The sequence below is a fragment of the Rhinoderma darwinii genome, chromosome 3 (genome assembly GCF_050947455.1).
Source record: "Rhinoderma darwinii isolate aRhiDar2 chromosome 3, aRhiDar2.hap1, whole genome shotgun sequence".
In the NCBI taxonomy this organism is placed as follows: domain Eukaryota; kingdom Metazoa; phylum Chordata; class Amphibia; order Anura; family Rhinodermatidae; genus Rhinoderma; species Rhinoderma darwinii.
Genome location: NC_134689.1, coordinates 103,119,947 through 103,135,689, shown reverse-complemented (window position 1 = coordinate 103,135,689; position 15,743 = coordinate 103,119,947). Strand labels below are relative to the sequence as shown.

The following is a 15,743-nucleotide window of genomic DNA, read 5'->3' as shown; positions in this document are numbered from 1 at the left end:
GCCGGGGTTTTCTTTTGCTTACCTGTGTGGTTCGGAATGCCTTTATGTTACTTGGATATATTATTTAGCCTATTGTATATATTTCTGGTGTCTATTTACTTTGTCCTAATGGCAGTGTGGCTGTTAATGTTAAGTGTCTTATGATGCCCTTACATTAGTAATCAGTGTAAGGAAATGGTTAATCAGCACCAGATACAAACAGGATGAAGACGCACAGAAATAGAACTTGTTTAGGTTCCATTATGGCTCCACAACAATGAAACGTTTCACATAGTTAACATCCGATGGCTACAATTCCCTTAGAACATGTACATCTAAGAAAAATACACACAGTCCTCTATATACAAACCTTCCAAAGACTCCATAGATGTAAACAATGCATCCATCTGGGGGAGATTTATCAAAACGGGCACAAAGGAAAAGTAAAGGAGTCACCCATAGCAACCAATCAGATTGCAGCTTTCATTTTTTTAGAGGTCCTTTGGAAAATCAAAGAAGGAATCCAGTTGGTTGCTATGGGCGACCGCTCCACTTTTTCCTTGTGCCAGTTTAGTTTTCCAGTTGCAGACTTGCTTTAGTCAGGAGCAGGGGTAATCTTGGGAACAAAACTTATACAATGTGTAGTCTTATTATAATTTTACATGTACATTTATTTACCACTGATTCCCAGACTGGGAAAATTATTGAGTTTTTTTTTTGCCTATTTTAATAATGGGGTATTCCGACAGACATTTATGGCGTTTCCATATAGCATAGCAACGCAATGAATGAGGGGAAACCATGTGACTGGTTTAGTTGTGTCTAAATGGGATGTTTAGAAGTCTAGACTAGGCTAGGCTAGAATCATGTCTTCATATGTTTGTGAATACATAGATTGTACTGGCACAACTCAGAGGGGGAAATGTAAAATATGTTCTTTTTGCACCAAAATTTTGTGACATTTCTATTTTAACGCAGCCGTCACTACTATTCAAAAAAATGTGGCCAGGGTTTAGTGGGAGGGGCAGGGTCACCACAACCCGATACATTTACTATTGTATCTAAATTACTTCTAATCGTCATTAATAAAATGGGTACACTCAAGTCATTCTTGTCTGGTAAGTCTCCATGTTGCCTGGGTGAACCCCCCACGACGAATTCTAACTATGTTCCATTATGTAATGCCCTTCCTTCTTTCATGATTAATTTTGGGATGTTGGTAGGGCAGGGAGATTGATGAATAGCTCTCAGAAAGAAAATAAGTTTGTAAGATGGTATGTTGGGTAAACACACATGTACTTCTGCTTTACCCTGTGCCCATAGAATTGTCTGGGGAAGTAAGGTAAGTGACCAAGTTCATTTCTACCAGTCACTGATCAAGTATTACATCTAGCTCAAGTAACCTTTACCTTTTTTATTTTTATAATTCTGTGCTTAAAGAGGCTCTGTCACCAGATTTTGCAACCCCTATCTGCTATTGCAGTAGATAGGCGCTGCAATGTAGATTACAGTAACGTTTTTATTTTTAAAAAACGAGCATTTTTGGCCAAGTTATGACCATTTTCGTATTTATGCAAATGAGGCTTGCAAAAGTACAACTGGGCGTGTTGAAAAGTAAAAGTACAACTGGGCGTGTATTATGTGCGTACATCGGGGCGTGTTTACTACTATTACTAGCTGGGCGTTGTGTATAGAAGTGTCATCCACTTCTCTTCACAACGCCCAGCTTCTGGCAGTGCAGCACTGTGACGTCACTCACAGGTCCTGCATCGTGTCGGCACCAGAGGCTACACTTGATTCTGCAGCAGCATCAGCATTTGCAGGTAAGTAGCTACATCGACTTACCTGCAAACGCCGATGCTGCTGCAGAATCATCTGTAGCCTCTGGTGCCGACACGATGCAGGACCTGTGAGTGACGTCACAGTGCTGCACTGCCAGAAGCTGGGCGTTGTGAAGAGAAGTGGATGATACTTCTATACACAACGCCCAGCTAGTAAAAGTAGTAAACACGCCCCGATGTACGCACATAATACACGCCCAGTTGTACTTTTACTTTTCAACACGCCCAGTTGTACTTTTGCAAGCCTCATTTGCATAAATCCGAAAATGGTCATAACTTGGCCAAAAATGCTCGTTTTTAAAAAATAAAAACGTTACTGTAATCTACATTGCAGCGCCTATCTGCTGCAATAGCAGATAGGGGTTGCAAAATCTGGTGACAGAGCCTCTTTAAGTCCATTCACTTACCTCTTCTGGCCGACTCAAAACATGACCCTCTGGTCCAGTAATTCCCATTTCTAACATTCTTTGTTGCTCCTATAAGGGAATACAGAATGTTTAAAAATTTTATATTATTAGTCTGTATGTTTATGTAGTAGTGTAAGCAAATAAAGTCCTGTTCATAGAACATGGAAAAAGATCAATTCTCTTGTGCCTCCTCCAGAAGAAGATGGAGTGAGAAATCGTATCGCTTTATATCAGTTTGCCAACTGGTGGCAGAAAAATGTAACACAATGCCAATCAGATTAATTCCCAATATCCACAGTTTTAAACGTGCCCTGAAAACACATCTATTTAGACAGGCCTATAACATTCCCTAATCTGACTCCTTTCCATGGCCCTCCATTTAGATTAGTCATCAGAATAAGATTCCCTCACACTCCTTCTCTTCGTGTCCGTCATACACGGATACTGGCTGGTGACCGGCTCATGCAGCTTTATGTTACTACCGCATGTGTATAAAAATGGCCGGACCATTGTACAGAACAAACACTATTACACTTTGTGTCTCCCTTATGTCCTCATAGATTGTAAGCTCTTGCGAGCAGGGTCCTCACTCCCCAGGTTTGAATTGTAAATGAACTTTGTCACTATGTAATGTCTGATATTGTTTGTTTCATGTTCCCTCTAAATTGTAAAGTGCTGCGTAATATGTTGGCGCTATATAAATAAAGATTATTATTATTATTATTATTATCTGGTGCCATGCAATAACACTGCAACATTGCTCCCTATATACAGCAGCAAGCCTTCCCAGTAAGGCACATCAGCGTTGGTTTCTGTTAATGGGTTCCTTTGGACCTTTCTGTTGGAGGAACGCATGAACAGAAAACAAAACGGAAACCACAGGTCCCATTTGTATTACTATTGATTTCAATGGTAATGCTTCTGTTGCAAATGGTTTTCATTTGTTTACGTTAGATTTCTATTTTTTTAGTGGAAACAATCGCGTAATCCGCTAAAACATCGGAAACCTTACGGAACGGAAACAAACGGAAACCAATGGCAATGTAAGCATTACCATTGAAATCAATAGTAATGCAAATGGAACCTGTAGGTTCCATTTGGCTTTCCGTTCATGGGTTCCTCTGACGGAAAGGTCTAACTGAACCCATGAACAGAAGCCCAACGCTCATGTGAACAGGCCCTAAGACAGACACTGATCAGTAGAGGATAAACTTTGTCTCCTAGAAATATAAATGTATTATTTAATTTTGTAAGCTTTTGACTTTTATTACAATTTATGATTTTTTAGATTATTTTAAGAACATAACAACCAATATGTATTAAGCAGAAGTACAACCTCAACCTCAATACCAGCAATATCTCAAAAAGTTCCAGGAAAAGTAAGCCATTCTCAAAAACAAGGCCCATTATGTACCCGTAGATAATTATATTTGAGTAATAACTCTGTGGGACACTATGAGACATAAAATGGCCAAACTATTTTTCAGCAGGAGTTCATGATTTCTGATAATCTAAAATTAATATCCCTGGTAACTGAAATAAGCAGTAGTAAGTGTAAATTAATCTGGTACAGGCAAAGTATATAGATGTGGCAAAGATGACTAAAGAATATAAGAGAGAAATCTTTTCCCTAAAAAGTATTACACCACACACGGCGCCACCTGCATCAATACAAGGGTACTGCACTGTAATGAGAAATGCTCGGTCTCTATTGCATTTAAGCCCTACATTTAGCATATGTGCTGGAAAAGCTCTCGACACATATGTCAAAAGTATCCATAGGGTGCCATTCAGCAACGGATGCCAAAAGGATGGTTTGTATACAATGGTATAACTTATTTCAACTGTATAAGAAAGCTAAGTTATCTCCTCTTTTCTATACAGAGGCATCCGGCAAAAGAACAAAACGGGAGCATATTGGTTATGTACGCCTATACAGTGGCATGCATCACAGCTTTCCATTGGAGGTATAAGTCGGGAAACACTCCCGACTTACACTTCAGATGGAAGCCTCAAATGCAATGGGAACAGAGCCTAAGCAGCCACAACCTTCCTCTTTCTGCAATAACAGATGGGTTATGCACCATAAGTCAATCTACTGTTTGATATTCACGACAAGTTTCATATTCTGGACACTATTGCCGCTATTCTTTATTCTAAAGAACTGCTTTTAATCTTTGTAACTGTTCTTTCTTCAGGGAGCGGATTTTTAGTTTAATGACTTCATCTTCTCAATTTTGCATTCCTGACCTCTTGCTAACATTTTGTATCAATTAAAGGGAAACATGAATGAGAGCCAAGAATTGCAGTTCAGAGTTTGGAAGGGATTCTGTTTAAGATTTTATTGAAACGGAGGTCAAAACAGACTCCTTTCATCATTGCAATCCCTTGTTATAAAAGTGAGAGTCTTAGCTAATACTGCTCAAATGGCTACAATAAAATCCCTAAATATATAGTCTCTATTTATGGATAAGTGAGCTTAGAAAATATATAACTGATCAAAAGTAGTGAGGTGGGGGGGGGGTGATTTCCCTTTTGGGGAAAGTAATTGAACAAATGTTGCTTAATTTGTATCGCTAAGATGTATGTACAATTTATAGGTGTTCTTTCATTTATATACAGCTCTTGCTGTCAGATTCTTTTCCCTGAAGTTAGAATAAAGACTTTAGGGACAGTACCCAATGCCAGTCCATCCTTGTCAACAAGATTACGCTGCGGTGTTGTAAGGTGAGCAGTATGGGGTTCCAGTTTCTTCCTAGTCTGTTAATAGGGAAACTGTATTTAGGATCTAACCCGTTCACTGCTGTTCTTTTGTTCATACTTTTTAACCCCAGTTACTAAAGGTTACGTTTTAAGTCATACAGTAAACCAATTGGACGAAGGTTGTTTTTTAGTCTTAAGAGTCTTAAAATATAATTTCTCTATCAATAAATATATACATTAAGCATTCAAAAAATTAGAACATTAAAGTTACTGTAACAAAGTGTTCACGAAAACAGTTTTGTTGGCTACACACTGCTTTGTCCTGCTTTTGTGGATTAAATTCATACCTATCAATATCGACATATTAACCAACCTGAATAGCGGTAAATATGTGCGTACACACGTTGACTTCTGGTAGGTCTCCTTTAAAAAAAACTATAACATAGCCTTCACTATTTATTTATTGTTCTATGTAGTTTGGAGTTGTTAGCCTTTAAATCCATCTGATATAGTTTGTATTTTCCCCAATGCTGTTAGTACATATGTGGTCTTGTTAGTTACCTGGGCAATGATGTCTCCATTCTCAGCATGAACTTGGGCAATTGCCCCCAGGCCTCCAAGGAAAGTAAAGATCTCATAAAGCTAAAACATACATAATCAGAATGTCAGATTTCAAAACCGAAAATGTTCATGTTTATTACAAAATGCTGAACTTTTAGGTTATTGGATGACAGCTATGACGCCATTATATGAATAAACAATATATAACAGAGACAACACAGGTCCCATATCATTGGTTTAAACTTGTAAACATGTTGTAATTCTCCAGATCATACTCTTGTTTCCAATAGACACAAACTAAAATGAGAAGAATGTTAATTTTACTTGGATTCGAGCCCAGAGAGGAAGGAAATATAATAGAATTTACCTCGGTGTTGGACATCTGATACAAATCTTTATAGGCCATGTAAACCATGAAAGAGTTAACACCTGGGAATAAAAAAAAAAAAAGCAAAGATGGAAACTCCGTGTCAGATTTTTCCTGTGTTATAGCGTAGGGACATGTGATAATTATTACACTCCTGTGGAATGGAAGGAATTGGCTGGAGAAGTTAAACATGTAACGAAAGGTCTTGTTTGGCATCGCTACCAAGTATTTCGCTCCAGAAAAACAGAGCTAAAGAAACGGAGAAGGTAGGAGAGATATCCCAGATGGAACGTGCTTGCAGTAGGAACTAATAAACCCCAATGCAACGTCCTCTTTAAAAGTGTGCTTAAAATAACACCTTTATGGCAGAACATAGAAGTCATTATCACCTTCTTAGATACAGTACAAGAATTATGGGCTTGGAAACGGAAAGCCTGGGCTCTGTGACAAGGGAAAATGCAGGTTCATTCACTTGCAGCAGACTGGTAGTGCAAGTTAGAATTATAATCTATTTTTAAAGGCACAAGCGGCTTACAAAATGACAGAACCTATGACAACCAAGTAACAAAAGTCTGACACAATACTGGCTGCTGGGAAAAGGAACACAAAAAAACCTGGCGGTAACTGATCGTCTACAGATCCTTGCTAGAGTAAGATACTGCTGCTAGTCATGCCGGACGCTCTCAAAACAATAGCGGGAAATTGGATGCACTCAAAACAAAGAAGTGGGGTACCACAAGGTCCTGTTTTGGGCACAGATCTTTTTTTTTCCATGTTCTTAGTTTTTGCTAATGATACAAATCTATGTAGAATATTTGAAATTCTCCATCATTGTGAAATATGACAAAATATATGTTTAAAACAGCAGTAAGAGATAAAAAATTGGCATGTTGTAAGTCCTGCTAAGTCTCCTTGATCCTTGGCCTGAAAACACTGTGGTTGTTAGGCAGTCTATCCCTAGCAACCGCCGTCACACATGGCACAGCCTTTCAGCACAAATCTGGATTGTCTCTGTGCTGACACCCTGGCAGCAGTCACACCATGCAATTCCCTCTCTATGTAATTAAGGTTAATAATGTAATAATGACTCATTTGCATCTTTCACTATAAAAGATAAATTACATGGCAGCACCTTTTTGCTTCACAAGTGTTTCCACTTCTTGTCTCACGCTGTCGTTCCAGTGGGTAATATCTACATGCAGAGAATAGTCACAGCATGTTTTCCCATCAGCCCACTCTCTCCACCTATCAAAAGCTTCAATGATACTGGATTCTGGTTCTGGGATAACATGGTCAACTAAGAAAGAAAAAAAATGTGTTAGTGACATATATTCTTCTTGGGCACAATTGATATTCTAAAGCAAGCCATATATGCATGAGATAGATGTCGGTTAGGCACTCGATCGACAGTTATATTACCCAACTCCGTAAACATGCACATTTTTAAAGTATAAGGGTATAAGCCACTGCCATACACAACAGCCTATATCCCGCGGGAAAAAAGAATGGGGCATGTTGAAATCCAACACACCCGATCCCCCTTTCCTCGATGTCTGTCATTAGGGGAGAGCTAGCAGGTCACCACTGACATGAATAAATCGTCAGGTTCAGACTTTTATTGCACGTTTAAAGGGGTTGTCTAACTTCTGACAACTGATGACCTATCCACCGGATAGATCATCATTAGGTCATCGGTGCGGGTCTGACATCCAGACCCCGCACCGATAAGCCTCTCCGGTGGCCTGCGGGCACCGGCTGTTGTGGCACATAATGCTATGTACGGAGCCCGGAAGCAGTTGGGTCCGTACATAGCATAGTGGCCGTGATGCAGAACTGCAGGTCTGCTCCTATTAATTTGAATAGGAGCAGAGCTGCAGTACTGCAGCTCGGCCGCTATTCCGTGGCCGGAGCTAACTGCTTCTGGCTTGTACGTCCGGTGCACGGAGGCACCGGAGCCGCTGATCTGTGTGGGGCCCAGGTGTCGGACCCCTGCAGATCATGTACTGATGACCTAGCCGGCGGATAGGTCATCAGTTGTCAGAAGCTGGAAAACCCCTTTAATCTTGGTGGCAATTTTAGTCATATAAAAAAAGACACTTGCTTATCATGGTGGTTCCCCCTGCGAGAGCTGCTTTGGTCCCTTGGAAAAAGTCATCCACTGTTGACATTCCTCTATAGGGCATCTGTAAGTGGGTGTGCACATCAATTCCTCCAGGTATCACCATCTTCCCATTTGCTTCAATGGTTTTTACTCCTCCTGGCACAATCAGGTTGTCTCCAATCTGCCTGTGATGTAGAGAGATAAAAGAGTCTTTCATTAAACCGGAACATACGATTTTTAGATGTGGTCAACCGAAAATAAAAAATGTAGGCTCAATTAAATCATCAATAACTTTTCAACAAACTTTACATTAATCAATAGTACAAGCAAATATAAGAAACTTTGTAATATATCTTATGGCTTATCAAGTCCCCCTCTGAAAGCAATTTCTCCGTCTTCTCAAGACTAGACAGATTATCAGCTCACTGAGGGTTCAGGTTACAGCATGGAGAGGGGAAGGGAACAGGAGCAAAGTGAGAGAGAGGCAGAAATCATAGATGCCGCAGCAGCTTCTAGTAAATGTTATATCTCACCCCAGTGCTGCTCATTACTGCTGTATAATCTCTTCCATGTTTCTGCATCTATCCATCTATCATATATAAGTGTGTGCGTGTGTGTGTGTGTGTGTGTGTGTGTGTGTGTGTGTGCGCGCGTGCGTGTGCGCGTGTGTAAGATAGATAGAGAAAGGAGAGGATTCTCCTCTTCTCTGTGTGAAGTGTATAGAAGACATGATAGCAGTTAGGCTCCAGCTACTAGCTCAGAGAAAACTAAGGGTTTGTCCTCGCGTAAATTTCTGCAGCATTTCCGCTAAAACTAGTAGATATTCCGCTGCAGGAAAACCGCACCATTTCCTGCGGTTTTTTTTTACTGCAGAAAATGGTGCAGATTTTGCTGCATTTCTTTCAAGTCTGTGAGATGGTGATATCGCCCCTGAAACGCAGCGATTCAGTCCACTTTCCGCAGGAGGAATTTACATGCTGCGAAACGGAAAAAAAAACGCACCGCAGGTGAATTTCGGGACGGAGATTTTTTACGCAGCTTATGGATTTGTTAAATCTCACCCGCAATGTTGCTACTGTGTTCCGCTGGATATTTTCCGTCCGCAATTCTGGACGGAAAATACGCAGCAATTACGTTACGTGTGGACAAGCCCTAAGGGTTAAACGGGTTGTCCACCTTCTAACAACTGATGCCCTATCCACCGGATAGGTCATAAGTAAATCATCAGTGCGGGTCCGATGCCCGGACCCCGCACCAATAAGCCGCTCCTGTGGACTGCGGGGACTGGATGTTGTGGCACATAATGCTATGTACGGAGCCTGGAAGCAGTTGGCTCCGTATATAGCAAAGCGGCCGTGCTGCAGGTCTGCTCCTATTCACTATTCCGTGGCCGGAGCCAACTGCTTCTGGCTCGTACGTCCGGACCAGCAGATCTGTGCGTGGCCTGGGTGTCAGACCCCCACAGATCATGTAGTGATGACCTATCTGGTGGATAGGTCATCAGTTGTCAGAAGCTGGAAACCCCCTTTAAAGATAGAGCCTGCAGAGGGGAAAACTGCTAAATAATACAGAATACAAGTCATATAATAGCCAGAAATAGTGTTATTCCTCTTGTACAAACATATGACAACTTATTCTGAAACGTCACCTGAAAGGTTAGGTTAGCTTTAAATTTCCTTCCTTCCCAGTAGAGCAAGGATCTCCTAGCCTAGTAAAAGTTTGAACATGAGGAAAGATGGGGAGGGATGGCTATTCTTATTTGCTGCTTTGAACTACCTAATGTCTCATGATAATAAATAAAAAAAATAATAATTACATATTCAAAGAATAATAGACCGGAAAATTAAGGGAAATTTCCAGATGTAATATAAATTAAAAACAATTGTATAACTAAAAAATTCTGCAACTTTCTAAAATACTGTGTTTCAGTTACTCACTACTTTAATCTGTTTCTGTCAGTGACTGAATTCAGTCTTGTTTAAATCCAGAGGCTGCAAACCTGCACAGACCCAATGCTTTTTTTTTTTTTATTATAGCTAAAGGTTACAGGCGTATCCAGTCTAGGTAAACACAACAGCAGAACAAATATAGCAGAATATTTACTCCACTTTATCAGTGAGGAGGATTGGCTAGACTAGATATCTTGTAGCAGACGCCCAGAAGAGAGCAGTATTAGGTCTGTACTGGGTTTTCACCTCCGGATGTAAGGCCCCATTGCTATAAAAAATTTTGCCTGAAATTAATACATACCCCGGGAAAAACTCCCGATGTAGACTATAAACGTAGGCTGCGACGGCCTAACAATGGCATTCATAGGCTAGAATGGTATCCGTTTAACAGATTTGTACTTTAACGACGTATTCATTAAATGGATACCATTTTAGTCTATGAGTGACGGATGCCAATGTTTAGTCACAGCCATCCGTCACTTGTATAGATCATAAAAAGCTATTGAAAAGCCCATGACTTATGCGTGTCATGGGTGGAATTCTTCACCCAAAAAAATAAAATAAAAATCTATACCTTGTGGTCCATATACACACACACAAAAAAAAAAGTATACTGATGTATACCAGCTCTACAGAGGCCAAAATGACACTCTTTCGCTCTCTGTCGGGCTAATGGAGCCCTATGGACACATTTATCATGCTAGAGGTGCACGCTAAACTAAATGTGAACAGAGTCTAAACAAGAACGTTTCCATTAACTAACAGCAATCAGGGATCTTGAAAATGTTGAGCAATTTCAGTTTTACTGTATACAAGTCCTTCTCAAAGAATTAGAATATCATCAAAAAGTTAATTTATTTCAGTACTTCAATTCAAAAAGTGAAACTCGTATGTTATATAGATTCATTACACACCGAGTGATCTATTTCCAGCATTTTTTCTTTTAATGCTGATGATTAACAGTTCATGAAAACCCAAATTTAGTCTCTCAGAAAATTTGAATATTATATAAGCCCAATTTCAAAAATGATTTTTAAAACCGAAATGTTGGCCTACTGGAAAGTATGTACAGTATATGCCCTCAATACTTGGTCAGGGCTCCGACTCTGCATGAATTACTGCATCAATGCGGCGTGGCATGGAGGCGATCAGCCTGTGGCACTGCTGAGGTGTTATCAATGCAGCGTGGCATGGAGGCGATCAGCCTGTGGCACTGCTGAGGTGTTATCAATGCGGCGTGGCATGGAGGCGATCAGCCTGTGGCACTGCTGAGGTGTTATCAATGCGGCGTGGCATGGAGGCGATCAGCCTGTGGCACTGCTGAGGTGTTATCAATGCGGCGTGGCATGGAGGCGATCAGCCTGTGGCACTGCTGAGGTGTTATCAATGCGGCGTGGCATGGAGGCGATCAGCCTGTGGCACTGCTGAGGTGTTATCAATGCGGCGTGGCATGGAGGCGATCAGACTGTGGCACTGCTGAGGTGTTATCAATGCGGCGTGGCATGGAGGCGATCAGCCTGTGGCACTGCTGAGGTGTTATAGAAGCCCAGGTTGCTTTGATAGTGGCCTTCAGCTCGTCTGCATTGTTGGGTCTGGTGTCTCTCATCTTCCTCTTGACAATACCCCATATATTCTCTATGGGGTTTAGGTCAGGCGAGTTTGCTGGCCAATCAAGCATGGTGATACTGTGGTTATTAAATCAGGTATTGGTACTTTTGGCAGTGTGGGCAGGTGCCAAGTCCTGCTGGAAAATGAAATCATCATCTCCATAAATCTTGTCAGCAGAGGCAAGCATGAAGTGCTCTAATATTTTCTGGTAGACTGTTGCATTGACTCCGGACTTGATATAACACATTGGACCAACACCAGCAGATGACATGCCTCCCCAAACCATCACTGACTGTGGAAACTTCACACTGGACTGCAAGCATTGGATTGATGCCTCTCCACTCTCCTTCAGACTCTGGGACCTCGATTTCCAAATGAAATGCAAAATTGACTTTCATCTGAAAACAGGAATTTGGACCACTGAGCAATAGACCAGTCCTTTTTCTCCTTAGCCCAGGTAAGACGCTTCTGACATTGTCTCAAGGAATACGGCAGTTGTAGCCCATGTCCTGGATACGTCTGTGTGTGGTGGCTCTTGAAGCACTGACTCCAGCCGCAGTCCACTCCTTGTGAATCTCCCCCAGATTTTTGAATGGCCTTTTCTTGACAATCCTTTCAAGGCTGCGGTTATCCCTGTTGTTTGTGCACGTTTTTCTACCATCATTTTTTTTCCTCTCAACTTTCCATTAATATGCTTCAATACAGCACTCTGGGAACAGCGTGCTGTCCTTTTGTGGCTTACCCTCCTTGTGTAGAGTGTCAATGACGGTCTTCTGGACAACTGTCAAGTCAGCAATCTTCCCCATGATTGTGTAGCCTACTGAGCCAGACTGTTGGACCGTTTAAAGGCTTAGGAAACAATATTCTCATTTTCTGAGAGATTCCATTTTGGGTTTTCATTAACTGTTAGCCATAATCATCAACGTTAAAAGAAAAAAATGCTGGAAATAGATCACTCTGTGTGTAATGAATCTATATAATATATGAGTTTCAATTGAATTACTGAAATAAATAAACTTTTTGATGATATTCTAATTCATTGACAAGGACCTGTATATACAAAACTGAAAAACTCCTTGAATCTCAAAGAAATGCATTTTAAAGGGTTGTATTATGTCCTGTTAGGGGACTGGGGTTCCTCCTCGGGTCCCTTTATATTAGCCAATACGGAAAGCCGCTAACAAATAGTGGCTCCCGTCCTGACAGGCTCAGTCTGGCTGTGTATTACATGCTGCGGTTTTCCCCAGTGATATCATATGTTCATCTGGGATTTCAGAAGCTGATCATTGGGTTGGTTTCATTGGAAAAAAGGGTTGTCATAGTGAAACAACCCCTTTTAGCCCATTTTTATTCATTCTAAATTTATACATGGTTGCTGATTTTTTTGCTTCTGTACATGTATTAGATATGTATTAAAAGCAGCCAATATATTAAAAAATTTGGTTATTACTTCCATGATCAGTAGTTGAAGATGCCAGAAGAGCCGCAGGTGTATAGACGATCAGTGAAGGCATGAACAGCCCAGAACAGGCAACATTTACTTAAATAAAGCAATAGCACTCCTGACAAATTGATTTTGCTGGATGACCATTTTAAGAATTTTTCCAATATCTACAAAACAGGTGTCAGTGGTGCTTTTGAATGTCTGGCGGGGTTTAGCCTATATTTTACATGGTGGGAAATTGATGGGATTAGTAAAAGATCTACCGACTTCTGCTGTACAGGGTAAGGTATTAGTATGGGTAATTTATTTTTAATTGTGCTAGATGCTCTTTAAATAAAGAAAAAAAAACTGAAGAAACCGGAGACATTTCAGAGGCCAAACTAAGCGATCACAACCCCTGGGAGTTCTCTGCAGCGGATGTGAATTTCAGCTCCTGCTTCGGAGAGTATAAAGATGTGCAGCTGTTCATCCATCTTTGGATGTTCAGACCTTGCGATCCTACTCACAGCCTACAAGTCTCATTACAAAGTCTCATTACAAATGCAAGTTTTTTTTAAAACAGGGATTTAAAAGAAGCACATTACCTAATTCTAATGATGAGAACAACGGAGGCTCTGTTATTAAGAAACTGTATATTACATAAGATTATTTATAGTGGATTCCAGGCTCCTGGCAACGTCCACACCAACCCATCCAGGGTTCCTTAAAGGGACTGTCTCAAATACTGTATTATGGAATACTTAGTTAATAGAGGGTATCTCCTGCTCCGAAACTCCATTTTGGAACAACACACAGGAGACCCTAAAACTGCGCATCCACATCAGAGAGGCGAACTGGATGTCACCAGGTAATATTACTCCATATACCGTATCACATTTCTAATTTTGGCCCTTAACTGGAGGGTCACTTTAAAGGGTAACTAAACATTCAACATACTTCTGACATATCATAGTGACATGTCAGAAGGTTTCATTGGTGGGGGTCAGAGTACTGAGACCCCCGCCAATCGGTAAAACGAAGCGGTAAAAGCGCCATTGTGAGCGCTCAGCCGATTAGCTTCTGTTCGGCTTTTTCTGGAAAGCCGAAGTATCAGAGTAGGGGCTCATAGACTTTCTATTGAGCCTGTACGCCGATACATTGATTTCCAGAAAAAAACGAACAGAAACGAAGCAGCTGAGCACTCACACGAGCACTTCTGCCGCTTCGTTTTAGCGATTGGTGGGGGTCTCAGTGCTCGGACCCTCACCAATCAAAACTTCTGACATGTCACTATGACATATCAGAAGTATGTTGAACGTTTAGTTACCCTTTAAACTTCTTTTGGTGCCATGTATTCTTTTGGCAGTCTGGTACACCTAATAGACAACTTGTCAAAATAGATAGGGTGAAATATATTAAACCTAAAATTTTGAATGCCAGTCTTAAACTAATTTACGTCGATGGAAAATGCACCAAATTTATTAAGAGGTGCACACCTCTAAATAAATTTGGCTTCTTGGCTGTCCGTGAAACAGAAATACAAAATATACGGCTGTGTAGATATGCACCATAACTTATGCCAGATTCTGGCCTAAATTATGGTATATAGGTCAGTCTGGTTGAGATACCACCCCTTCAGCTAACCCCCGCCCTATTTTCTTGCCACTTTTGGAAAGTGGCGTAAAAAGTTGCAAATTTTAGCGCAACTATGGCGATCGCCAAAACTTGTGACTTTTTAAGCCAGAAAACTGGTGCCAACCTATAGATATATTCTCTCCATTGTGTGCAATGAGATGTGATGAAAATATCTATAATTTGGGGTGACAATGTACAAATTAATAGCTCAAGCTCAATTCTCTCCTTGTGTTGCATTGCTCATTTGCTTACTCATTTTACTATATATTTCAGCTTCCCTTAAAGGGGTTGTCCAGGAAAAAAAAAATTGTAACAAGTGTCCCACAGCCTTGGTTTGCCTTCCCCAATACCCCCTATTAACCTCCTAACCAGTTTCTGTTTGATCTCCATTGTCACTGCTGCTCTTTCTGTTTGTCTACATCCCTTGCTTCTGGTCCTGGCTGTTTCCTGTCCTGTAACCCACCATACCCATGATCCCTTGCTGCATCTGAGGAGACAGTTGCATCCCCTCCCCTTCCTCCAAAGCATCTCTGCTATTTGCATACTGCCACGCCCCTCTATGTTCACAGGTCCTTCCCTGCTCTAATTCCAGGCAGCTGCCTCCCTGCACACAGTCTTACACAGTATAATGTATAATGTAGTGCTGTGGTTTGGAGATTAATAAACCAGTCCAACAGATAGATGAAAACAGTTTGAACACTTTATTCAATTAACAAATGTTCAGCAGAAAAAAATGGGACATAGATAACTTCAAAACCATAAAAAAGGCCATACTTACTAAGTGGGTGGGTGAAAACCCATTCCCAGCAGGACGCAGACAGGTCAGAAAATGCTGCAGAAGGAGTGTGCATTAAATAGTGATAGCCACTCTCACTAGTCTTGAGGGGAGTGGCGAACTAAGTGCTCACAAGTGTGCGATAAATGAGTGTCAGTGTAAGGGCTTATTCAGACGAACGGGATATACGTCCGTGCAATGAGCGTGATTTTCACGCGGGTCACACGGACCTATATTAGTCTATGGGGCAGTGCAGACAGTTGCGTGATTTTTATGCAGCGTGAGTTCGCTGCGAAAAAGTCACGACATGTCCGTTCTTTGGGCGTATTTCGCGCATCACACACCCATTTGAAGTCAATGGGTGCGTGAAAATCACGCGCACCACACGGAAGCA

The 15,743-nt window shown here is 41.1% G+C and overlaps 1 protein-coding gene across 2 annotated transcripts in view; it reads right to left on the bottom strand.

Annotated features, from left to right (window-relative positions):
* The window catches only part of DPYSL3 (dihydropyrimidinase like 3), a 156,077-nt gene that overhangs the window by 13,229 nt on the left and 127,105 nt on the right, over positions 1-15,743 (bottom strand). For both annotated transcript variants that reach the window (XM_075856518.1, XM_075856519.1), the window contains exons 3-7: positions 7,960-8,144; positions 6,991-7,155; positions 5,859-5,920; positions 5,492-5,572; positions 2,228-2,296 (exon numbers count right to left, since the gene is read on the bottom strand). In XM_075856518.1, the coding sequence (XP_075712633.1) occupies positions 2,228-2,296; positions 5,492-5,572; positions 5,859-5,920; positions 6,991-7,155; positions 7,960-8,144 (562 nt within the window). The remainder of the gene's footprint in view (positions 1-2,227; positions 2,297-5,491; positions 5,573-5,858; positions 5,921-6,990; positions 7,156-7,959; positions 8,145-15,743) is intronic.